Genomic DNA, 26,633 nt, shown 5'->3' with positions numbered 1-26,633 from the left:
GCCTGACTGCCATTAGGTACCGAGATGAGATCCTCAGACCCCTTGTGAGACCATATGCTGGTGCGGTTAGCCCTGGGTTCCTCCTAATGCAAGACAATGCTAGACCTCATGTGGCTGGAGTGTGTCAGCAGTTCCTGCAAGAGGAAGGCATTGATGCTATGGACTGGCCCGCCCGTTCCCCAGACCTGAATCCAATTGAGCACATCTGGGACATCATGTCTCGCTCCATCCACCAACGCCACGTTGCACCACAGACTGTCCAGGAGTTGGCGGATGCTTTAGTCCAGGTCTGGGAGGAGATCCCTCAGGAGACCATCCGCCACCTCATCAGGAGCATGCCCAGGCGTTGTAGGGAGGTCATACAGGCACGTGGAGGCCACACACTACTGAGCTTCATTTTGACTTGTTTTAAGGACATTACATCAAAGTTGGATCAACCTGTAGTGTGGTTTTCCACTTTAATTTTGAGTGTGACTCCAAATCCATGGGTTGATAAATTTGATTTCCATTGATCATTGTGTGATTTTGTTGTCAGCACATTCAACTATGTAAAGAAAAATGTATATATAAAAGTATAAGAATAAAAAACAGAGTAGCAGCAGCATATGATGTGTGTGTGTGCGTGTACAGTGAATGTGTGTGGGTTTTGTGTGAGAGTGTCATAGTCAGTGCAAAATAGGGTCATTGCAGGAAGTCCAGGATCCAGTTGCAGAGGTATTCAGTCCCAGGGTCCCTAGATTGGTAATGAACTTGGAGGGGACTATGGTGCTGAACACTGAGCTGTAGTCTATGAACAACCTTCTCACATTAACTACAAGGCCAAAAGTATGTTTTGATCTTGGTTAGTGACTCTTTGTTTGTTCCCTCTTCTGTTTGAGCGACATTTTGTTTTTCTAGCTGAGGAATGTAACAGTAGCATCCACATTAATGTAGAAGTGTTTAGAAAGATATTCTGTTCTTATCTACAATAAAAGTTACTCAAATGACACAATATATTATTTACCATTAATATCTATTGGGCACAAAATCATCTGAAACACAACCAAAACAAACACCAAATGCATCCAACAAGTTTGTAGAGTCACATGCTTGATGTTTTCATTGCGTGCTAGGAATATGGTTCCAAATTCTACATTTTTGACTACTTTAATAGACATACAAGTGAATTTGTCCCAATACTTTTGGTCCCCTAAAATAGGGGGACTATGTACAAAAAGTGATGTTATTTCTAAACAGTTCAGCTGATATGGATGACCATAGCGTCAAATTGAAGTTACACAGTCTGTACTTTAACCTCATAGTCATTGCATCATTTCAAATAGAAAGTGCTAGAGTACAGAGCCAAAACAACAGCATTTTCACTGTCTTTTTGTCTACTTTTGGAGCTCCACTGTAGTTATTTCCACTCTTGTTCAGGTGGGAGAGGGCAGTGTGAAGTGCAATTAAGATTGCATCATCTGTGGATCTGTTGGGGCGAATTGGAGTGGGTCCAGGGTGTCTGGGATGGTGATGTGTGTCATAACCAGCCTTCCAAAACACTTCATAATTACAGATGTGAGTGCTACAGGTCGGGAGTCGTTAAGTCAGGTTTCCTCTGAGTTCATGGGAACAGGGACAATGGTGGTCAGCTTGAAACATGTTGGGATTACTGACTGGGACAAGGAGAGATTTAAAATGTGTCTGAGGCATCTGGATCATGTTAAACTCCTGTAGAGTTTTCAGTTACACACACACACACACACACACACACCTACCTACCTACCTACCTACCTACCTAGCAGGTCAAAGGAAGGGGATACTTTAGCTGTGATACAAAGCCACCTTCAACAAAAAGGAAACCAAAACCCCAGGAGAAAGTAGAGTGGCACTAGCCATCCCTTAACACAGCTTACTTTACCACCAATCCTAACATTAACCATTAGAGTGAGAGAAGAACACCAGACAGTGGTTAGGAATCACTTTACCTCTACTTACTCCCAGAATAGGGAAAAGAAGTCTGGCCCAAATGTGACATTTTTGTCTGTGTGGTTCTCTTCTCTGGTTCTCCTAGACTGCTCCAAAAGCGTGCCGTTGCTAACGACGGGTGAGTTGACTATGTCTGTTCCAAGGAATGTGGCATGGTCGCTTAATCTCCGCTTTTGCCTTTGTGTTGCTGCTCTCGTTTACTAGCGCCCTCACTCGCTGGCTGACTGCTATACGCTGACACTGACACATTGCTGGGGATTGAGTGATGTAGGGCCAAGCCAAGGGGGGTGGGACACAGCAAGCTCCACAAATCTCTATTGACAAAGCAACAAAGTGGAGTGAGAGGATTGTACACACAATACCAATATGCTGTCATCCAATCAAACATACTGTGTGTTATGTACAGCTAAGAGTTATAATTGTTGAAGCACAGGTTGTAGACTGCCGTAATAGGTTGGTTTTGTGTAACAGAAAGATATATTTATAGCATTATGATTCAGAAGTTTCCAGGTAAGTCAAACAGAGTGAATGTTTTTGGCCAAGTCAACTTCGAAAGCTTTTTTTGTATGAAAGGGATGGCTGAGATATACAGCTTGTTTTTTCTAACCTCATACCGCATTAGCTTGTGTTTTCTAACCCATCAGCCTAAAACCGCATTAGCTTGTGTTTTCTAACCCCTTAGCCTAAAACTGCATTAGCTTGTGTTTTCTAACCCATCAGCCTAAAACCGCATTAGCTTGTGTTTTCTAACCCCTTAGCCTAAAACTGCATTAGCTTGTGTTTTCTAACCCATTAGCCTAAAACCACATTAGCTTGTGTTTTGTGACTCAACTGTTGTTTATATGTTTGCTTACTAATACATGTTGTTACGTGTACTAATACAACATACGTGTTGTTTGTGATACTTTTTAGTCTTAATAGTGTTAAGTAGATGTTTTTCTTTCATTATTATTAATGAATGTTGAACCTTGAAATGGTGTTGGTTTACTGTGTACTTACAATAAAAACACATTGTTTAAAAGTATGTTGCAGTTGAAAATCACAGTTAATTTAATTGAGATTTAGTTTAACATTTTTGCTACACATTTTGAGCACATTTCTGATTGGTATGTCCTGTTGACATACCAATTTGCACAGTAGTCTGTTACGTAGGCAGATAAACAATTATTGGTGAGCATCAGGTCATGACCTTATTTCACTATAGCTCATGTTAGTGTGAAGGAATGCAAGTGTCCCAGCATTCTGGGATTGGAGTGGATTTGATGCATACATTTATAGTCTACTTTATGACTAACATCAGTCTTGTGCACAGTAGGTGTATGCTCCTCGCTGGTGGTCCAATGCCTGTAACTGAGTTGACACTGAACCCAAACCTTTAAACCCTCTTCCCTGGCGGTGTGTAGGAGCAAATCAATGACAGACCTTGCAGTGGACCAGGCAGCACTGAAGCAGGTATGCCAAGAGGAACTACAGAAGATCAGAGAGCAGGTCAAGGAGAACGAGGACCAGTGGCAGGATGTGAGTGTATATATACCTGCAACCACCACACACCTGGGCTGTGTTCAGTAGGCATAATGTAACAAAATGTTTTGTAATGCTAAATAAAAATGTGTGTTTATTATTGGATTAGGAAATCCTGGGGTGTATTCACTAGGAACCAAACAGGATGAAACTGGGAGGGACCTACCTCTATTTGTCCAATAGAAACCCTCGTTTTGGTTGCAATACATTTTCCCTTGCAAAGCGTTTTTCGACAGTGTACACTAATGGATACACCCCTGCTAGTCCCTCCATGTGTTAGCCCTTTGGTTAGGTTTGGTGCCAAATGAACCCTGTATGCCCCACATGTCCACTTACCACCAGGGGTCGCACACATTCACCCCAAAAGCTGTTACACTTGACTTAAACCCTCCCTAATATAATAATCAAGACATAACAAATTGATGAGCTAGGCCTGTTTAATCATCACCAATTGTAGTGTCTTCAATCATGTCAATATATAGGCCATGGTTATTGTGTCCTTGTCTGAAATTAGTACACAAGTCAAAGCCATCCCACCTGTCAACAAGTAGCAACATGTGATAGATAAGTCTAGTAAGTATTTGATATGGGGAGAACGGAAATCTGAAGAGAACAGCTATTTTGGCCCAGTGTGGTGAAAGGAGAATGTGTTTTGTAAAGGTGGAGAGAGCGAGAGAGAGCTCAGGAGAAGACAAACAATTGTTTAAACATCACTGCCCTCGTTAAATGTCTTCATTGAAGGAGGCACAGCTGAGATTGTGTATTAAGGATCACCACATAATATCTCATCCTACTTTTAGATCTATATTTCCTCATTTGAGTATACACTCAGGCCTGCAGTGGCAACTAAACGCTTATAACACCAAGACAATATTCTGGGAAAGATTACCAATCTTGCAAGGTCATTCCAGAATGTTCCACCGTGTCTAACTAAATTTAATTAGTGTAATTATTCCACAAACTCCTACAACATGCAGTATATGAGTGCGTGTTATTGGTCAAGGCATCATTCTTACACCTACTCATTTATGGGTTTGTCTTTATTTTTACTATTTTCTACATTGTAGAATAAAAGTGAAGAGTTCAAAACTATGAAATACCACATATGAAATCATGCAGTAAACAAAAAAGTATTAAATTATATTTTATATTTGAGATTCTTCAAATAGACACCTTTGCACACTCTTGGCATTCTCTCAACCATCTTCATGAGGTAGTCACCTGGAATGCCTTTCAATTAACAGGTGTGCATTCTTAAGTACATTTGTGGAATTTCTTTCCTTTCTCAATGCATTTGAGCCAATCAGTTGTGATGTGACAAGGTAGCAGTGGTATACAGAAGATATCCCTATTTGGTAAAAGACCAAGTCCATATTATGGCAAGAACAGCTCAAATAAGCAAAGAGAAACGACAGTCCATCATTACGTTAAGACATGAAGGTCAGTCAAACTGGAAAATGTCAAGAACTTTCAAAGTTTCTTCAAGTGCGGTCGCAAAAACCATCAAGCGCTATGATGAAACTGGCTCTCATGAGGTTCGACAGAGGAAAGGAAGACCCAGAGTTACCTCTCGGAGGTTATTAGAGTTACCAGCCCAAATAAATGCTTCACAGTTCAAGTAACAGACACATCTCAACATCAACTGTTCAGAGGAGACTCTGAATCAGGCCTTCATGGTCGAATTGCTGCAAAGAAACCACTACTAAAGGACACCAATAAGAAGAAGAGACTTGCTTGGGTCAAGAAACACGAGCATTAGACCAGTGGAAAATGTCCTTTGGTCTGGAGTCCAAATTTGAGATTTTTGGTTCCAACCGCTGTGTCTTTGTGAGACATGGTGTGGGTTAACGGATGATCTCTTCATATGTATTTCCCACCATAAAGCATGGAGGAGGAGGTTTTATGGTGTGGGGGGTGCTTTGTTTGTTACACTGTCTGTGATTTATTTAGAATCCACACTTAACCATCATGGCTACCACAGCATTCTGCAGCGATACGCCATCCCATCTGGTTTTCGCTTAGTGGGACTATCATTTGTTTTTCAACAGGACAATGATCCAACACACCTCCAGGCTGTGTAAGAGCTATTTTGCAAAGAAGGAGAGTGATGGAGTGCTTCATTAGATGACCTGGCCTCCACAATCCCCCAACCTCAACCCAATTGAGATGGTTTAGGATGAGTCACACTAGGGGTGAAGGAAAAGCAGCCAACAAGTGCTCAGCATATGTGGAAACTCCTTCAAGACTATTGGAAAAGCATTCCAGGTGAAGCTGGTTGAGAGAATGCCAAGAGTGTGCAAAGTTGTCAAGGCAAAGGGTGGCTATTTGAAGAATCTGAAATATAAATATATTTGGATTTGTTTAACACTTTTTTTGGTTACTACATGATTCCATATGTGTGTTATTTCATAGTTTTGATGTCTTCACTATTATTCTACAATGTAGAAAATAGTAAAAAATAAAGAGAAACCCTTGAATGAGTAGGTTTTCTACAACTTTTGACCTGTAGTGTATGTCTATCAGTGGCGTGATAACATGGTGTCTTAACACAGCATTTAGGTCACACACGGGCCCAATACACAGGGGACCAGAGTCAGGAGGAGCTAAACTCACACAAATAGGACACTTTCTCAGAATTTAGTCCTTTCTCTTTCTCTCGCTCTATAATCTGCAGCTAACCACGTTTACACTAGCCTTCCTGGCCATCCGTTAGAGGATTTAACTGTGTCACATGGGCTTTTCCAAGATGAACATTTCAAAGCTGGTCTCTAGCATGCATTTAATCTCCACAGGACCTCACCAAGTGGAAGAACCGTCGCAAGAGCGTCAACTCTGATATTGTGAAGAAGAAAGAGGAGAGGGAGCAGATTGAGCAGACCACAGAGAGCAGCGGAGGAGGGAGCGGTGGTTTCCTGAGGTCCATCCGGAGGTAAGAGTGACACCTGAGGACAGGTAGACACCAGGGTCAATACGTTCAAATGAGGGTTTCTTACTGGACGTGTTGAGTTGATCCCTCCATGTTCAGGCAGTCCCTCCCTGTTCTTCCATTTGGTGCATTATGAACATGACAGTGGGGACAGGTAGATACCACACCTAGGTTGAATACATACAGGTCTGGACATGAAACAGTTCCTTTTTTTAAATCCATGTGCTGCAGGAAACTACATTGTTAATGTGACAAAACTGTCTGGCAAGATGATGCCAATTACCATGTTGATTAGCAATCATCTAACAATAACCTATGTAATTAAAGGTGGCAGATAGCCTAGTGGTTAAGAGCATTGGGCCAGCAACCGAAAAGTCACTGGTTCACAATCCTCAAGGTGTTAATGAAATATGTCCTTGACGGTGCAGTTTTGGTTTACCTGGTACAAGGGCAAACTCCAAGCCAAAATCAAGCACAACTTGAATACTTTCAAAGATTTGAGGTGTATTTGACCCTGCTCTAGGACAGTACATATTAGTACAAATGGCAAGGTGCAGATTGACTGAATGTAAGAAGGAATCCTCACAATGACTGAAAAATATGCTGCTAGAGTAGACACCCTCAAGGACAAATCCTGCCTGTTTGTAGTTACTATGCTCTCTTTATGCTTTTAACACACAGATACCAAATGACATTTGGACTAGCCATGCTCCTACAAGGAACACGTCCTTCCATTTTTACAGACAATTAGAAACATCATTCATTGGTTGTAGATGTTTTACTACGTTTTAAGTATTTTGTCATCAGAATTCTCATCAGTATTTTTAGACGTGAGTATTCACTCTCACTCAAAACTGTCCTCTTACTGTATATGTACTGATTGCACCAACACACATGTGTCGATGAAAATGCAGGCACAGATACAGGACCATACAAAGTCTTGTGTTGTACACAGACTTTTGTGGAGACTTTTGCCCTGAGAGACTGTTAGTCAATAATTGTCTCTCTGCTAAGTGTGAAAGTGTAGTATAATCGTGGCTTTAATCCTGACTCCCCTCTACCCCCTCTTTGTTTTATTTTGCCCTGTGTCCCTTTCAACCTTCATCCACCTTTCACCTATTTTTTTACCCATCCTCGCTTCCTCTCTTCTCTCTCTCTTTCTCTCTCTCACGCATTATACCTCGTAATCCCTTTCCCCTCTCTCCCCTTCCCCTCTCTCTCTCCCTCGCTCTCTTCCCTCTCTCCTTCACTGTCCTCCCTTTTTCCTCCATCCCTCTCTCTCTTCCATTCCCACAGCTCCATCGGCAGTCGTCTCAACTCCCTCGCCGCCCTGGACCAGGACGTGTTTGAAGACTCCGCTCCAGTCCTCCAAACCCGTACCCTCCCCCCCAGGAGCTACACCATCGACTATCCCTACACCCCCGTTGAGCGCCCCAGTCCCACACCCCCCTCCGTGCCCCACCCGAGAGAGGAGGACCCCGTCCCCACCACAGCCACCGACAGGGCCTACTCACCCTTCAGGGGTGACATGAGCAATAGTAGTGACCGTCCCTCCGGTTCAGGTAGCGACATCACAAACAACACTACCACCATCGGTCGTACCTCCAACTACAACCGCTACGTTCCGACCCCCTCGGAGAGAGCCCCGACCCCCTCGGAGAGAGCCCCGACCCCCTCGGAGAGAGCCCCGACCCCCTCGGAGAGAGCCCCGACCCCCTCGGAGAGAGCCCCGACCCCCTCGGAGAGAGCCCCGACCCCCTCGGAGAGAGCCCCGACCCCCTCGGAGAGAGCCCCGACCCCCTCGGAGAGAGCCCCGACCCCTCGGAGAGAGCCCCGACCCCCTCGGAGAGAGCCCCGACCCCCTCGGAGAGAGCCCCGACCCCCTCGGAGAGAGCCCCAAGCCCGGCCTTGCGGTACACCAGCGCAGCCAAGATGGAGGAGACCTCCAACACCACCACCACCCCTAGCTTCCTCCCAAAACTACCCGAGCCCAGGCGCCCGTGGGCAGGCAAGGTGGCTGAAGAAGTGACCACTTCCACTGGTGGTGGTTCTCTGTACAAACTACAGCCACTGTACAACTCGGTGGCAATGGAGCAAAAGCCTGTGCCTCCCAGTGTGTCTCGGGTTTCTGCCTCTCTCCCCAGGAGCTACATGAAATCGGATAGTGCTCGCCTCACCTCTGTCATCACGCCACGGCCCTTCGGGAGCCAGTCCACCTGCATCGCATCGCTGCCACGCGCCTACACCGTGAGTACTGTAGTATACTGTAATATTACCACACCTTCCAGTTTTGTCTGTGTGTGTAGTTGTTTGTTACATCAGGACTGCTCTCTGCAGAAATAGCTTTTTAGGACATCTAGACTAGAGGAGTTGGGTGATATACTTCAATGGCTGTGTACTGGGTCATGTTCATTAGGACACGCAACATAAAACAAATGTTGCAACAAAAAACGAAAATGTCAGTTTCTTATTAGAGTCCAGATAATCGTTTCCTGTTTGACTGTTTTCCTCCATTTGGTGCATAATGAACATGACCTAAGACTGTAAGAAAGTTGTGTTGTTTGTTGCATTGTGGTCTATTTCCAATGTAGTAGTTGCTCACACCAACTAGCCTGATCTGTGTACCTTAGGGGAGTAACAGTTCACCAAACCCACGGTTCGGTATGTTTTGCGGTTTTGGGGTCACGGTTCAGTTTTGGTACACTTTAAAATTAACTGCCATTCACAATGTTCCTTGCATTGTCTTTTGTGACCGGATTGTTATTTTGGGCCTCACAAGTTTCCACTCTGATGCTGCATTTGTAACCATGTGGGAGGGCGGAATTGACCAGTTGTGAAGTCTTAAATACCAGTCGGATGAATTCATGTTATTTGAACTCGTTGAGAAAAGCAGATTGATTAATGGCCAACAAGCTGTGTCAACCACAAACTAAACGTACAGCTATCATGCATAAAAAAACACATTAACACTACAACTTCTAAAGCAGGAATTTTGACTGCACGGGAATGTAAAAAAACACATTAACACTACAACTGCTAAAGCAGGCAATTTGACTGCACGGGAATGTAAAAAAAATATTACTCTGCCATTTAAGTCATGCCCTCCTCCTTCCTTGACTTTTCGTTAGTAAGTCTATAAAACACACTGCCGTTGCTAGAATCTAAATATCACAAATAGAACTTGAGTTATAACCAGTAATAGAAGGGCATGTCATTTTGCCCCTCCTTCGCTCCTTCTCCCGACAGTGGAAGGTGCCATGCCCAGTTAATAATCACCCCGAGATTTGCTTAGAAACTGAACCTAAACTAATTTCACACATGAAACAACAGATTATTAAGTAAGTGGCCTACTTAGAGTAGACAGTGAGAGCATGCGTAATTTACAATGGCAAGAAGGCCAAGACGAATGGATGCACATGCTGTGTTAGCGCTGCTACAACAATCCGAATGAAAATGATGCTGATGGTGGGGAAGAAATTAATCAACATCTCAAATTCTTCTTATTTTTCTGAGCCTACTCCTCGGGGGCTTTTCTGAGCCTACACCTCAGGGGCTTTTCTGAGCCTACACCTCAGGGGCTTTTCTGAGCCTACACCTCAGGAGCTTTTCTGAACTTACATCTCGGGGGCTTTCCTGAGCCTACACCTCGGGGGCCTAAACCGCAAATATATAGAACAATGCGCACTAAGCAGGTTCCCGCGCCACCGCCATATGAAACATCGAGAGAGGAAGGAACGGCACCCTTTAGATAGAAAAAGCCATGACAAAGTGTCATCACTGAGAGAGCTCCCTATGTCTCAAGTAAAAAACAACATCAGCGACGCACTCACCAGCTTTCCTTGTTTGTGTCATGGACAGCACATCAGGGACTGTGGCTGAGGCGCAAAGGGAGCAAGGAGACACTGCCTGGGATCTATTTGTTGATGAGCTGGAAGCGTTCATTTCAATGTCCATGGAAGATTGCCCATGGAGGATTCGGTGGAAAGAGCATGTGATATGTAGAGCTTCTGGTCAGACATGTATGGGGATATATTTCTTTGGAGAAACCATGTCAGTTCAGAAAGATCATGTGTTACCTCCGTTTGGATGACAAGAAACGAAAGCGCGACGCCTGAAAACCAACAAATTCACCCTGGTATTCGATGTATAAATAATTGACTTATTTTACTGTTGTCATACCGACACTTATATTCATAATACCATTATTGTTTTTGTGCTGATTTTCACCATCAATCACACTTGACGCTTATAATGATGTTTTCGGCATTTGACAGCATGTCTTGCGGCTTGGTGGTTGAGGTATTTTTTGTATTTTGTCGTTGTAAAAATAAGCTGTTACAATTTTTCCAATATGTATGCTTTCTGTTTCATAGTTGTAACAAAGACAGTCTATGAATACAATATATTAAACACTAGAAGTCTTGTTTTTTGTTGTTGTGTGTTTTATTTATTATAGCCTACAGTAACAAAATCATGGAAATGCTATTGTTATTTAAAAAAAAATAGTGTTCTAATATTACCTAAGACCTTCATAAACACTACCAATTCATTCTTTTTGCGATAACATATAGGAAATGTAATAATTACACTGTTAATAATGTGTTGTTGCATTTACCTGTCAAATGCTGTTCTAGAGGCCGTTTCCTCAGTCGCACTGAGGAAACGGTGCGACTCAGGAATAGATGAGTTTTCCACTAGTAATTACCAGTTTGAGGGCTGTTGAAGTGGATTTGTCCCAGTCGTATGTGTTAAATTCCCACTTCCCACTTGGTTACAAACACACCATGACCCTGCATTCTTCAGTGCCAGATGCAAACTTGTGACTCTCATAAAAGGGATGTGTCTAGCATGGTACTCCGGGCTAATGTGGGCTGTCACTGTTAAAGATCCAATGCAGATGTTTTTATCTCTATATCAAATCATTTATGGGTAACAATTAAGTACCTTACTGTGATTTGTTTTAAAGTAAAATGGTAAAAAAAAATATATATATAATAGGGCAATTTCTCAAGCAAGAACTTTTCCAGGATTGTCTGGTCTGAGTGGGAAGGGGAAAACTGTAAACTAGCTTTCATTGGCATAGCGGTTTCTTATTGGTCTAACTAATTTACCACCTGGTGTTGTCACCAGACAAGCCAAATCCCGTCAAAACAGGCAGAAATTTCAGGGGGTCTTTTAAAACAGGTCTTATGCTAAAAGGACATTAACATAATTTTCACAATTTCACAGTATTATTTCAAACGCATAGTGTGGAAAGATATATAAAGCACTATGAAATCATGTTTTTGACTGCAATGGGCCTTTGAGTAAGCGCAACAATTTTTGGAAAACTTTGGCTTGCTTATATAGAGCGAGTACTGCCTGTTTGCTGAAGTGGCTGCACAGGGGACGTTTGTAAAGTGGCTGGAGCACTTCCACCAGGCGCATATCCCCGGCTATAAACCAAAGACTGCAAAAAATGTACAAAATAGCTCTTGTAATGTCTTTGGCCTGGTCAGTATCTTTGCATTTCCGTCTTGCTCCAGTATACTGGGGTGATGTCAGTGTAGATGTGTCAACATACTTGAGGTGCCATTCTTGTTGAGCGTGGGGATATACTGTCAATGTTTAATCCACAACTCTGTCCATAGCCATTGGCCCAACGCGCTAACCACTAGGCTACCTGCCGCTCTGACAGTTTATGCTAGAGATATCCATTTTTTGCAGGGATGCATCTCAATCCACCGCATCTGCCAATGTCGCACTTCCACATTTGCGGTGAAAGGTGGCAGAGCTAGAGCGGTTTGTCAGACCATGAAATATCCCGAAAATTGGTCTCAATGCAAAAATGACTGTAGCATCCGAACGGTTTGGCCTACAAACTATTATGACCACTCTATGGAAATGGGAGACTCTCATTAACACAATGCCGTTTTTCCTCACCCAAAAGTGTCACGGGACTCATCTGAAGGTAACCTTCGGGAAGTATTCAGGCCACTTGACTTTTTCCAAATTTTGTTACGTTACAGCCTTAATCTACACACAATGCCCCATAATGACAAAGCGAAACAGGTTTTTAGACATTTTTGCAAATTAATTAAATATGGAAAACAGAAATACCATATTTACATAAGTATTCAGACCCTTTGATATGAGATTTGAAGTTGAGCTCAGGTGCATCCAGTTTCCATTGATCATCCTTGACGTGTTCCTACAACTTGATTGGAGTCCACCTGTGCTCTATTCCTTTTTAACCTAAAAAACTCCCTAGTCATTGCCTATGACAACCATACCCATAGCATGATACAGCCACCACCATGCTTGAAAACATGAAGAGTGATGTTGGATTTGCTCAACGCTTTGAATTCAGGACACATTTTATGCAGTTTTACTTTTTACTGCCTTGTTGCGAACAGGATGCATGTTTGGGAATATTTGTATTCTGTACAGACTTCCTTCTTCTCACTCTGTCATTTATGTTAGTATTGTGGAGTAACTACAATGTTGTTGATCCATCCTCAGTTTTCTCCTATCACAGCCATTAAACTCTGTCAGTCACCAATGGCCTCATGGTGAAATACTTGAGTGGTTTGCTTTCTCTCGGGCAACTGAGTTAGGAAGGCTGCCTGTGTCTTTGTAGTGACTGGGTATATTGATACCCCATCCAAAGTGTAATTAGTAACTTCACCGTGCTCAAAGGGATATTCATTGTCAGCTTTTTCTTTTGACCCATTTCCCAATTTGTGCCCTCCTTTGTGAGGCATTGGAAAACCTTGGTGTTTGTAGTTGAGTCTGTTTATAATTTCACTGCTCAACTGAGAGACCTTACAGATAATTGTATGTGTGTGGTACACAAATGAAATAGTCATTCAAAAACCATTTTAAACACTATAATTGCACACAGAATGAGTCTATGCAACTTATGTGACTTATTAAACAATGTTTTATTCCTGAACTTACAGTATTTAGGCTTTCCATAACACAGGGATTGAGTGCTTATTGACTGTAGACATTTCAACTTTTCATTTTGAATTAATTTGTAAAAAATTCTAAAAACACAATTCCCCTTTGACGTTATGGGGTATTGTAGGCCAGTGACACAACATTTCTATGTAATATATTTTTTAAAGGCTGTAAAAGGTCTGAAGGATCTGTAAATTTAGGCTCCTTGTTAACCATATAAATATTGACTCCTCAGAAAAGTGTGAACGGCGAGATGGATGTCACCCAGAAGTCGTCGGCCCCCAGCCGCTATAGCCAGGTCATGACCTCCGAGGACGAGGCACGTTCCCACTCCAACTCTGCCAACAGCAGTGGAGGAGAGGAAGAGGAGGTGGAAGAAGAAAAGAGAGAGAGGGTAAGGGGAGTGAACCCCACACTGGTCCCTACCCTGGCCCCCTCTCCTGTCCCTCCTCAGGCCAGGAGTCCTTTCACTGCACCCCAGCTCCCGAAAGTGGCCTCCTCAGCCCCGGTCAGTCCTGTACCTGCAAAGGACGCAAACAAGGTAGGCTTAGATTTTGGTTGCTATCAAGCCCCCCCCCCAAAAAAAAAAAAAACACTGAACTAAACTTAAACAACTTAAACCAAATATAAAGTATGTCGAAAAAATATGATGGCCTATATATTTTTTTATAATATAATCTTTGAGAACACCAAAATAAACCTAAACAGTCAGGGGAATCAAAAATTCCCTAAACAATGAATTTAACAGTATTGTTTTTTAAATTAAGTTTGAGCAAAATAACACAGCATTAGCCATGGCAAAATGCATAGATTTGCAGGAAATTATATTTAAAATTGCTAAATGTTCTCTCAGATACATGGCGGAATGTGTAGAATTTCTGGAGATTGGCTTAAAGTTTTATGTTTTAAACATGAAGATGGGGGGCCTCTAAAATGTTCAAACTAATTCATCCGCGCCGACTGCGCCCATTGCCACGCCACTAGCCAGGAAAAAACCTGATTAGGCAGATAAGTATTTTTCAGAGCAAACTTGAGTGAGTGACTACGATTTACACTGGATACTGCATGCATACTGTACTATGTAGTAGTGATGTGGGGGGGAATAGTTACGTATCAAGATATTTTTTACAATATATCGTATTGTTTTGGCAATATCGTGAGGTCTCGGGCAATTCCCAGCCCTTCTATGCAGCTAGTGCGAGAGACAGTAGGAGTGATGCTTGCCATTGTCAGACTGCAATTAATAATTCATAGTGAAGACCAAATGTTATCAGTTCCCTGGCTTGGAACACAGCCTAACATTCTTAATGAGTGTGTTTGTGTGTTGTGTAGGAGAGCTACGCTGACATGCGGATCAGTCTCAACCAGAAGCCCAACAGCAGTCGAGACTTTGGCTTCCAGACTGAGTGGGACTCCACTGGAGCACACGTCACCTCCATCCAACCAGGTAAACACACACACACACACACACACACACACACACACACACACACACACACACACACACACACACACAACTTCCACATTATATACTGTAGTGTTTTTGCAGACATGACTGAAGTATCTTTAGAATTCACTATAGTGTTTTGTGGACATGACTAGTGTGTTGTAGTAACACCTGCTGACTAGGGTTAGCTAAAATGGCAGACCAGACTATGCCAGTTACTGTTTAATGAGGGGAACACCTCAACCAGAACATAAGACACCGGTTCATGACAGACCACCTATTGAGTTGGGTCAACAGTTCTGAGCAATGCAATGGACCAGACAACACCTTAGCAAACATATACATGCTTTATTACAATTGTAACATTAGACAGGTTATAGGTCCATAAAAGGGAAACCGTACACAGAAACATATAAAGAACAAGCAAAGTTTAAAAAAGCTTAAAGTAATTAGGTTTGCTTGTTTGACAGATAAATGACACGCATTAACAAGCACACCAAAATGACTTCTCAGATCAGACACACTGGATAGCACTGTTGTATGTCAGAAAGCTTTCAGAGATTCAGCTGACCAAGTTCACAAGATGACAAAAACAGTGACAAACAATACTGTACCTCTGAGGGTAGGAAATAAAGAACAGTTAACCACTGTATTTGCATAAACAATAGATATTTTAGAAATACATATTACTTTACTTAAAGACAGACTTTGACATGAGTACAGTAGACAGGGAAGAGGTAAGGGGGCAGGGGATCTCCATGAGGGGGAATGGAGGAAGTCTACGACATTAAAAAGGGCACTTACAACAACGAAAGGAACGTACAGTAATATCAGGCAAGTAACTATTCAAATTTTGGGTAATTTTACAACATGACATTCAACAGTTGTGACACGACAACAGTTATTTTTTAATTGTACCTTTATTTAACTAGGCAAGTCAGTTAAGAACAAATTCTTACTTTCAATGATGGCCTAGGAACAGTGGGTTAACTGCCTTGTTCAGGGGCAGAATGACAGATTTGTACCTTGTCAGGTCGGGGATTCGATCTTGCAACCTTTCGGTTACTAGCCCAACACTCTCACCGCTAGGCTACCCTGACGCCCCAAATGTACTTATAACATCCAGTGCAGTTGGGGCAGAGGTCAGTTGTGAGTGAATGTATCAATGTCCTCTGTTTTTAGTCTATGCAGTATAATGGACTGACTAGTTCAAATGTGTGTGATGTGAGAATGTATGTGTATGTGATCCTTTTAATGTAAGGTGATGCCAAATAAAAAATGTCCATCCTGGATGGACAGTTTTATCCTATTCGACATGACAGATTTGATACCATTGATTTGATTCTATTCCAGCCATTACAATGAGCCCTGTATTTCAGTCAGGCACTGCTGGTGTTCTTCAGTTCATGAGCTAGTAGGACCCGATGGGACCAAGTAACAGAGCATGTGACAGGCCTTATGTAGGGCAGCCTCTATCTGGGTCAGATCTGCTGGTCCTGTCTCTCTCTAGCCTATATATATGTACTAAGGAATCACTTGGCTATCGCTGCACCACTGTTAAGAAAAAGGTACTGATGCCACTCTGTGCACAAAATGGTGGAATCGCTGTTTCTAGTTATGGTAATGGTGATGTTCGCATTCATGCTTATACTGTAGGTTAGGTTTGCCCTAATTTGCTACGGGAGTAGCTGTCACCTGTTGTCATACCACCCCATCAGTGCAGATGAGGGAAGGAGACAAGAAGCAGAAGCCACTAAATAATTGAGTTGGTTTATTGCAATCATTGCCTTGTCCTATCTCGGGCATGTGTTTTATAAAAACATATCATGTAAATTAATGTATTGAATATTCTAAACATACAATATACTTGCAGTGAAGCCGCTCAACAACTACATCATACCAGTCATCCAACAGATTCCCATTCAGAGCGACACACAGAAGCATCCAGGGTCAATGCCCTGCTCAAGGGCACGTTGACCGATCTACCACCAGGCCAAAAAATGTGAACCCGAACCCTCCAAGATCCCCCCACAGTTCCCCAATAGCTGTCCCTCAACCATTCGAGACCCCTCCCACAGTCCCCCCCCCCCCCCCCCCCAATAAGAAAAATCTAAAATACAGGTAATTCCATTCCCCACCCTCAAGAACCCCCCAATACACCAACAACCAAGAGAATGAACTAAAGAGAAAAAAGGAAAAGACAGAAGAAAACATCAATGGAAAAACATTAAAAAACTAAATAATCCATTTAAATCAAAGGACATCAAGGACAACTAAAATCATAACAGCAATGCCAACTGTATATGTTTGTGTGCATGTCTGGCACTATTACATGTATGTGTGTGTTCTTGTATGTGTTTATTTGAATGAGAGTGTGTGTATATGCATGTGTACAAAAACATGCACTGCATCAGCCTCAGGCAAACCAGCATTAGTTGTAAAAACACTGTCCCTCAGTGTCACGCAAACATACTTTTTGTTATGTTTGATTTAGACTTATTTGTACTTTTATCTTTGACCATCATTCTATCTCACACACATCCCACCTATCTCTGCTGGCCACCCACTTTGGGTTTTTACACAACACATATCTTTCAACTATGCTGTGATGTTTAGGAAACAATTTCAATCTATCTAATTGAATAGAATCCACAGGTTGCAAGTTGAAGATGAATACTTTTACTAAGAGTATTAGTATATAAGTAATTGACTGACCTGGTCTCTCCAGATCTCCTAACAGTACTATTTCTAGGGTCAATTTTAGATCAATGCTATGCATTTTCAGCCATTTCTGAACCTGAGACCAGAAACAGGCTACCTGAGGGCAATACCAAAATAAATGGTCTATTGATTCTGTATCCTCACAACAAAATCTGCAGAGCTTCGATGATTTTAAGCCCCAAATATTCAACATTTTGTTGGTGGCAAAAATTCTATAAAATCATTTTAGCTGAAAAGCACTAAGTCTTGAATCTTGCGTTGTTTTATATATCAATTCATACACCCTGTACCATGGAATCGGTACATCAAAAATCTCTTCCCAACTATTTTGCAATCTGTATGGTACAGTTGTCAACATCCTGGTCCTCAAATGAAACTGGTATACTTTCCTATTTATGCTATTTTTATTCCTCTGCCAGTTTTGATCCTTTATATTGGGCAGACAGACCAGTTCCCTACCTTCTCCCGCTGCCACCTGCCTCCTCCATTTTTGGGGTAATGCTGTAATCAATTGGTTGTACTCTTGGTAACTCCATGAAGGACATAACTCTACCATTCCGATATACAATATCATCTAAGAACAAAATACCCTTTAAAACATCTTTCCCATAAATGCAGGTGTTTTATCAACCAACACATTTGAGTTCAGCCATAATATGTGTTGTAATATTTGTTCTATCTTTTCAGGGGGTGAAATTGAAATTGTAGCCAGCTTTGCAATGCTTGTTTGAAAAAGAGAGATACTTTCTTCAAAGTATATCATTTTCAGTTAATTGAAAATGAGACATGGCAATCTGCACAAAGGCAAAAAGGGAATTTTTAAACAATGGATGAGCTTTTCTGATTAATCTACTTGAGAACTATTTAGGGTTAAAATAAAACTTTTGAATGAGTGAAGCTTTTAGAGAGAGGTTTAGTGCTTTTATATTTCATAATCTCAACCCACCCAAATCATATTCATTATATAGATAGGCACGTTTTATTATGTCTGGTTTAGCGTCCCAGACAAAGTGAAATATTCTTTGCTCAAATAATTTGAAAAACAAATAATCAGGAGTAGGCAGCGCCATAAGTAAGTGAGTAAACTGAGATATGACTAAGTAGTTAATCAGGGAAATTTTTACATAAAGAGACCTCTCCATGGTTGCAGGATCTTGTCTATTTTTACAAGTTTTTTAATTGAAATTCATTGTGGAGAGCTTATTTATATCTTTTGTGATATGAATACTGAGTATGTCTACTTCACCATCAGCCCATTTTATAGGTAAACTGCAGAGAAATGTAAAAGTTGTTGTATTTTTGAAAGATCCAATACGTAATATTGTACACTTATCATAATTAGGTTTTAGTCCAGAGAGTACAGTAAAGTTATCTAGATCTTCAATGAGACATTGCAGGGATCTAGCTTGCGGACTTAATATAAAACTTGAGTCATCGGCATACATGGACACTGTTCTTAAGCCTTGGATTTCTAATCCTCTAATGTTGTAATCTGATTTTAGTAGCTAGCATTTCGATGGCCATAACGAATAGACATGGTGACAGCGGACACCCTTGTTTAACTCCTCTTGACAATTCAAAACTCTCTGAGAAGTAGCCGTTATTTTCTATATTACACTTGGGGTTGCTATACATTATTTTTACCCATTTTATAAGAGAATTACCGAAATTGAAAAAATCCTGGCATTTATAAATAAAATCCAGTCTTACTTAATCAAATGCCTTTTCAAAATCCGCTATAAATACCATTCCTGGCTTCTTGTTTCATTATGTTTTATTATTTCTAGTAGTTGTCGTATATTATTTCCAATGTATCGTCCATGTAAAAAACCTGTCTGATCAGGATGAACACAACCTGGTAAAACCCTTTTAATTCTGAGAGCTATGCATTTCGCTAGTATTTTTGCATCACAACATTGAAGTGTAAGGGGCCTCCAGTTTTTTAGATAGACTGGGTCTTTATATTTACCATCTGGGTCCTATTTTAATAATAGAGAAATCAGACCTTCCTGCTGAGTACCTGACAGACTACCATTTCTATAGGAGTAGTTAAAACAATCTAGTAATGGAGCTTTTAGTATATCAAAAAATACTTGATATACCTCTACCGGTATGCCATCAAGTCCTGGTGAAAGGATTTAATAACCTTAATTGCCTCAAAAAGTTATTCTTCTGTAATTTGGCCTTCGCACTGATCTTTCTGTACATTTTGTTAATTTTCCATTTTTTTATATTATTTGGAAAGAATTCCTCACCATAATCTTCCTTCAGTGGGGAGAGGATGAGACGGAAAAGAGAACATCTGCCTCAAAATATTATTCGGAGAATCATAGATGACTCCGTCTTTAGTAACGAGTTTCTGCAAATTCTTTTCTCGGCATGTCTTTCTATTGTGACATCTTACCCTTATCTTGAACTCTACATTGCTACTCTGAAACCTGTCCTCCACCCCCTGTGCCCTCCACATTACATTATCTATATCAGAACCCTGTCTATCTGACCTCCCTGCCCATCTCTGTGCCCCCCAGGCAGCCCAGCGGAGCTGTGCCAACTGCAGGTTGGAGATGAGGTGCTGGCGGTGAGCGGGCACAGGGTGGCAGAGATGAGCTATGGCGAGTGGAAGAGCAGCACAGAGCAGGCCTTGCAGCAGGGCAGCCTCACCATGGACATACGTCGCCACGGCAGGAACAGTGAGTAGACGACTGGAGAGAGAGAATGTGCGGGCATGTGTGTGCGTGCAAATGTCTGTGTGTGGTTGTTGGTTTGAGGCACGTCGAGAATTTGTATTTTTAGTGTCAGTGTTGTTTTTTGTTTGTTGTGTTGGTAAACTATTGTGACACATTGAATTGGTCAGTAAATTGTTGTGCTCAATTATTTCATGGCAGTTTAATTATAATTTCATTGTCTCAATAGTTTTCTAGTCTCTCCTGTGTTCAATGTCTCTACAGTATATACATGGGGCATTAGTCTCAAGGTGCAGGACAGAGTACCGGGCAGGTAGCCGTTAGTGATGGCTGTTCAACAGTCTAATGGCCTGGTGATAGAAGCTGTTTCTCAGTCCCGGCTCTGATGCACCTGTACCGTCTCTGTCTGCTAGATGGTAGCAGAGTGAACAGACCGTGGCTTGGGTGGCTGAGGTCCTTAAGGATAACCTTTTAGTTAGTGATATGGGAGCTCAGTTTTGTCTGTCGGTCTGTTTTACTTTTCGTCTGCCTGTGTTTCAGTACTTCTGTTTATTTCTTCCCTTCTCTGTCTGTCTGTTTGTGTGTGTTTGTTTCTGAATGTTTATCTGTCTTTTTCTGTCTTCCCTATTTACAGTATGTTTTCCCCAACAGGCTTACACATGCTATTATAACACGATTACACCACCGAAACATTAATCAGTCTATTACGTTGCATAATAGACACTTTTGCAGGAGAGCGTGTAAGCCTGTTGGTAAATCCTAGGGGTTTGTAGATTGTGCATGGGTTGGGAAGGTGGTTTCTAAATCCTCCCGCTGTTCTTTAGAATAACAAAACAATCTTATTTTCCCTTCCAAGCTGTAACGTCTGTACTTTGTCCTATAGTTGCATAGTAGTACTTTTAAAGTACCTTTCCTAATATTGTGCTTTCACGCACACACACATACTCTCTCTTACACACAGACATTGTCTTTCACTCTCTCTCACACACACCCCCCCTTTGATTCTTTGCCATTGTCATGTGTCTGCGATGTTCAGACTGGGACAGAGACCTACCTTCCCTGCCGTGCAAAAGCCATAAGACCATCAATCTGACCAGTATGAATCATCATCCAACACTTATAGGTTCCCCCAACACAGCCACGGTTAACTCAACCACCAGCTTGGCTTTCACATCTCAGGGATCCATAGAAACCACCAAGGAAATCGCCATCCAACAAATCATTGTGAGTTTTACACGAAGACCTCATGGTGTTGATAGTGTTCAAGTGTTTCTTGTTAGCTTTCTTATCTCACTCACAAATTCCCAGATAAGATATTGCATTATCACAAAGTTGCAAATATGTTGTGAAACGGTTTGTAAGGGCATTGATATAGGACATAATTGCAAAAAACAGTTGATTTTTTGTTAGTTGCATGATCACATTTAATAACATGTATTGATTAAACCCCAAACAGTTCTCAACAAGCTTTTCCTTCATCTTGTTGCAGGATGTGGCATCCATTGGAGTGAATGGAGGTTCCCGTGACAAGACGGTGACCATGAAAAACAAAGGTAAAGAGCATAGAGCAGACATACTAACCAGAGTGTTTATGACTAGCCTTTATTAACATCAACAAGCTTGAGAAAGCAGTGACAACATTCTCTCTTTGGGACTGTATGTGTTTATGATGGTGAAATGCTCATTGCTCAATTATGTACTGATGATATTATGATGTTCTGTTTGCTTATAATGATGGATATGTTTGTGAGCATTTTGGAAAGAGCTGGCCTGAGCTTATATAAATTTGTTTTTATTTTGAGTGTGACGACGTAATCTTAATGAAATTGTCATGTTTTCAGTGGAGGATAATGTAGATTTTGATAGATGTTACCAATGCCATGAAACTGTAGAAGCTATTACTTCAATGTTTCTCTCCCAGCTCCTCCCTTACACTCTGTGTTCCTGTTCTGATTTCTCCATCTCTCACGTAGAGTCTGTAGAACCCATATCTTTGAAAAACTTAAAACGGAGGTCAGAGTTTTTTGAACAAGGTAAAAAAGGCCCTGACTGTTCCCTGGTGTTGGTGACGGGTTATTATCAATAGTCTGTGTTACTATCAGGAGGCTGGGTGCTCTGGGCTTCCATCTCTTTCTCTCTATCCCAGTGGTTCTCCTATGGACCTACCTGGTATAAAGGTTTTTGGCTCAACTATGACTTAACCTAATCATTATGATCAATTGTTTTTTAAATTTAGATGATTACAGGAAGGTTGAGAGAAAAATGTTGAATACTCAGCAGTTCCCCAGGGCTCCGTGTTGGGCCCGCTGCTTTTTTTGTTTTTCTGACTGCATGTTTGCATTGATGGCAGCTTTGCATACTCTTGGCATTCTCTCAACCAGCTTCACCTGGAATGCTTTTCCAACAGTCTTTAAGGAGTTCCCATATATGCTGAGCACTTGTTGGCTGCTTTTCCTTCACTCTGCGGTCCAACTCATCCCAAACCATCTCAATTGGGTTCAGGTTGCGTGATTGTTGAGGCTAGGTCATCTGATGCAGCACTCAATCACTCTCCTTCTTGGTCAAATAGCCCTTACACAGCCTGGAGGAGGGTTGGCTCATTGTCCTGTTGAAAACAAATGATAGTCCCACTAAGCGCAAACCAGATAGGATGGCATATCGCTGCAGAATGCTGTGGTAGCCATGCTGGTTAAGTGTGCCTTTTAATTCTAAATAAATAACTGACAGTGTCACCAGCAAAGCACCATCACACCTCCTCCTCCATGCTTTATGGTGGGAACTACGTCTCACAAAGACGTAGCGGTTGGAACCAAAAATCTTGGACTCATCAGACCATAGGACAGATTTCCACCCTTCTAATGTCCATTGCTCGTTTTCTTGGCCCAAGTAAGTCTCTTCTTATTATTGGTGTCCTTTAATAGTTATTTCTTTGCAGAAATTTGACCATGAAGGCCTGATTTCACACAGTCTCCTCTGAACAGTTGAGATGTGTCTGTTAATTGAACTCTGTGAAGCATTTATTTGGGCTGCAATTTCTGAGGCTGGTAACTCTAATGAACTTATCCTCTGCAGCAGAGGTAACTCTGGGTCTTCCTTTCCTGTGACTGTCCTCATGAGAGCCAGTTTCATCATAGCGCTTGATGTTTTACTTTCAAAGTTCTTGACATTTTCAAAATTGAGTGACCTTCATGACTTAAGATAATGATGGACTGTCGTTTCTCTTTGCTTATTTGAGCTGTTCTTGCATTAATATGGACTTGGTCTTTTACCAAATAGGGCTATCTTCTGTATACCAACCCTACCTTGTCACAACACAACTGATTGGCTCAAACACATTAAGAAGGAAAGAAATTCCACTATTTAACTTTTAACAAGGCACACCTGTTAATTGAAATGCATTCCAGGTGACTACCTCATGAAGCTTGTTGAGAGAATGCCAAGAGTGTGCAAAGCTGTCATCAAGGCAAAGGGTGGCTACTTTCAAGAATCTCCCGTAAAATATATTTAGATTTGTTTAACACCTTTTGGTTACTACATGATTCCATGTGAGTAATTTCATAGTTCTGATGACTTCACTATTATTCTACAGTGCAGAAAATAGTAAAAAATAAAGAAAAACCCTTGAATGAGTGTCCAAACTTTTGACTGGTACTGAAAGTACCAAATAATGTAATTTCCCCCTTTTTGTTTTTGCATACAATTTAGCCTATTTATTTGATACAGTCATATTTACTCCTTTAGCGAGGATGCCAATAATTTCGGACCTCACTGTACGTGCATCTATGGCTCATAAGCCTGAAAAGTTATACTATCACAAGTCTAACTCAGGAGCCATTTGTAGTCAGGTGTGTGGTATAGTATGTTGGTGTGATGTCCAGGTGTCACACATTGGCTCCCCTCCCACTCAACCTTGCATGCTGTGCTGTGCTATGCTGGTGCTCTTGTGTTTTTACTAATAGCCAATGCTTCTGCATGCATCAATATATCAACATGATTTTTGGTGACTTATTTAGAATTTGTATGCTATTCCTGTTTGCATCTTGTGCTTGTTGTGATCTGTTTAAAAATGATTTTATTTTCATGAGATGTTAATACACTGATCTAGTTAGTGTGATGTGCTTTGGTACCACACCAACAGTATGTTGGTACCTACCATGCAGTATGTTGGTACCTACTATTTGACAGAACATCAAAGACTGGTATTCTGTCAAATAATATACTCCTTGTGGCATTATTGGCAACACTGGAGGTGAATTTAAAAAACACATTTTGTTTGCTTCAGGCTTGATTTTAAAACATCTCAAATTATAGCTGAGGGTTTGGTTCAAGTTTAAACACCATTTAATAGTATAAAAAGTTTAAACACTAAAATCATTAGGTGCCAGTCTGTGTCCGCTTTAGCAAACTCTTCAGTTGTCTTGACAAACGTGGTTACGATGTAGTATTCTGGAATTTAAAAACAGTGCACTTGACGTGGCAGCATACTGAATGATGTATAACATTCTGAGATATAACTGTAAACATTAGAGCTATTTGATTCTGTTTATTATTTTTTCAAGGAGGATCAGATTCTGCGATATCAGATGTAAGTAATACTATTTAAAAAAAATTAAATGTTGTTTTCTAAAAACAAGTGGTTGGGGTTTTTGCTCTCAACTGCGTTCTCAAGCATTGAAAGCTTCTTTGTGAGTGACATCTTTACTGTGTGGAATAGTTATGGGTTATTTAACTACCACCCGAGGGGCAGGATCCGTTGCTCCCTTAAACTCCTTGATTGCCCAGTTACCTTGACTACAGGGCAGAGAATTCCCCAACCTTTGTGTCGTTGAGTATTGTACAATGAATAATCTTTGAAACTGGATGATGATTATGATAACTTGAGTGGACTGAATCGTCTGCAGCTCACTTTGAAAAGGCTCACGGAAGGAATAACCTACTGTGGAACAGTTCAAGTACAAGTTTGTACTTCTCATCTTAGTCATAGAAACTGAAATACTGTACATGGGTAGCACGTTAATACATAAACGATGAAACAATGAAATAAAATACAAGTGAAATGTATGAAAATATGTATAAGGGTTGGGGAAACCCAAATAGTTTTGTTGATTGAATTACTTGTATTCAAGCATCAGATAGGGGGAAAGAATGTTATTAGTGTAATGGCAGGATAAGTTTGACCTATAAAGGCAATGTCTCTCTTCCGTCAGATGCCCGTTCCCTCCATCGCTCCCTCTAACCACTGGTCCTGGGACCTGGAGGAGGAGCGCCGGAGGCAGGAGAAGTGGCAGAAAGAGCAGGAGCGACTTCTACAGGTGAAACACTGTAGTGGGTGTTGGTGGTGGGGTTGTTATGATGTGTATGTATGCACATGTGTGTGGGCTCATGTGTGTGGGCTCATGTGTGTGGGCTCATGTGCATCTGTGTCCACAGTAGAACATTTGGTTCCACCTTACATTACATAGACCTTGCTTCAAAAGGTGTCCAACCTGACCCCTGCAGAGCAGCTGTAGACTAGAGGCCAAGGCTCGTTGTTCCTCCACTCTATATTCCCCGCAGGTCAAACGGCCTAATTTCTTAGTGAGACGGATAGATTTTCTGCCAAGCTTCTACCCAAGTTCACCTACTTTGGGGGAGTATAGAGCTTGTAAAAACAAACTGAGCGGTTTGAGGTGAAACATCTGGGATTGTTTCTGTTTTCATGGTCAGGAGTTAGGTAGACTCCCGTTAGTCTTGGATCTTATGTAATTTGTCTAGCTTGTCTTCCTATTGCACTTTGTTGGGTTTTGGTAGACTAAAATATGGCAATTTCTTCCTTGTCAGGATTTCAGGGATGTCAGTTGGCACTTTTACCTACTGTGAAATTATACTGAACAAAAATATAAACGCAACATGTAAAGTGTTGGTCCCATGTTTCATGAGCTGAAATAAAATATCCCAGAAAGGTTCTATAAGCACAAAAACCTTATTTGTCTCAAATTGTGTGCACAAATTAGTTAACACCCCTGTTAGTGAGCATTTCTCCTTTGACAAGATAATCCATCCACCTGACAGGTGTGTCATATCAAGAAGCGGATTAAAAAGCATCATCATTAAACAGGTGTACCTTGTGCTGTGGACAATAAAAAGCCACTGTAAAACGTGCAGTTTTCTCACATAGCACAATGCGACAGATGTCTCAAGTTTTGAGGGAGTGCACAATTGGCATGCTGACTGCAGGAATGTCCACCAGAGCTGTTGCCAGAGAATTTGTTAATTTCTCTACCATATGCCGCCTGCAACATCGTTTTAGAGAATTTGGCAGTAGGTCCGCAGACCATGTGTAACCATGCCAGCCCAGGACCTCCACATCCGGCTTTTTCACCTGCGGGATCATCTGTGATCAGCCACCCAGACAGCTAATGAAACTGAGTAGTATTTCTGTCTGTAA

The 26,633-nt window shown here is 41.4% G+C and overlaps 1 protein-coding gene across 8 annotated transcripts in view; it reads left to right on the top strand.

Moving 5' to 3' along the window:
- The window catches only part of LOC109871121 (LIM domain only protein 7), a 113,104-nt gene that overhangs the window by 65,880 nt on the left and 20,591 nt on the right, over window positions 1-26,633 (top strand). For 7 of the 8 annotated variants that reach the window (XM_031805673.1, XM_031805672.1, XM_031805679.1 and 4 more), the window contains 11 exons: window positions 3,369-3,483; window positions 6,279-6,415; window positions 7,709-8,659; window positions 13,590-13,895; window positions 14,687-14,801; window positions 20,051-20,212; window positions 21,243-21,430; window positions 21,696-21,759; window positions 22,180-22,239; window positions 24,766-24,791; window positions 25,414-25,518. In XM_031805673.1, coding sequence (XP_031661533.1) covers window positions 8,345-8,659; window positions 13,590-13,895; window positions 14,687-14,801; window positions 20,051-20,212; window positions 21,243-21,430; window positions 21,696-21,759; window positions 22,180-22,239; window positions 24,766-24,791; window positions 25,414-25,518 — 1,341 coding nt within the window. In that variant the 5' untranslated portion in view covers window positions 3,369-3,483; window positions 6,279-6,415; window positions 7,709-8,344. The remainder of the gene's footprint in view (window positions 1-3,368; window positions 3,484-6,278; window positions 6,416-7,708; window positions 8,660-13,589; window positions 13,896-14,686; window positions 14,802-20,050; window positions 20,213-21,242; window positions 21,431-21,695; window positions 21,760-22,179; window positions 22,240-24,765; window positions 24,792-25,413; window positions 25,519-26,633) is intronic. The other variant, XM_031805676.1, reaches the window with a different exon arrangement.

This window comes from Oncorhynchus kisutch, linkage group LG26, assembly GCF_002021735.2.
Source record: "Oncorhynchus kisutch isolate 150728-3 linkage group LG26, Okis_V2, whole genome shotgun sequence".
Classification (NCBI taxonomy): domain Eukaryota; kingdom Metazoa; phylum Chordata; class Actinopteri; order Salmoniformes; family Salmonidae; genus Oncorhynchus; species Oncorhynchus kisutch.
The sequence above is the reverse complement of the archived record's forward strand: the minus strand, read 5'-3'. Positions and strand labels throughout refer to the sequence as shown.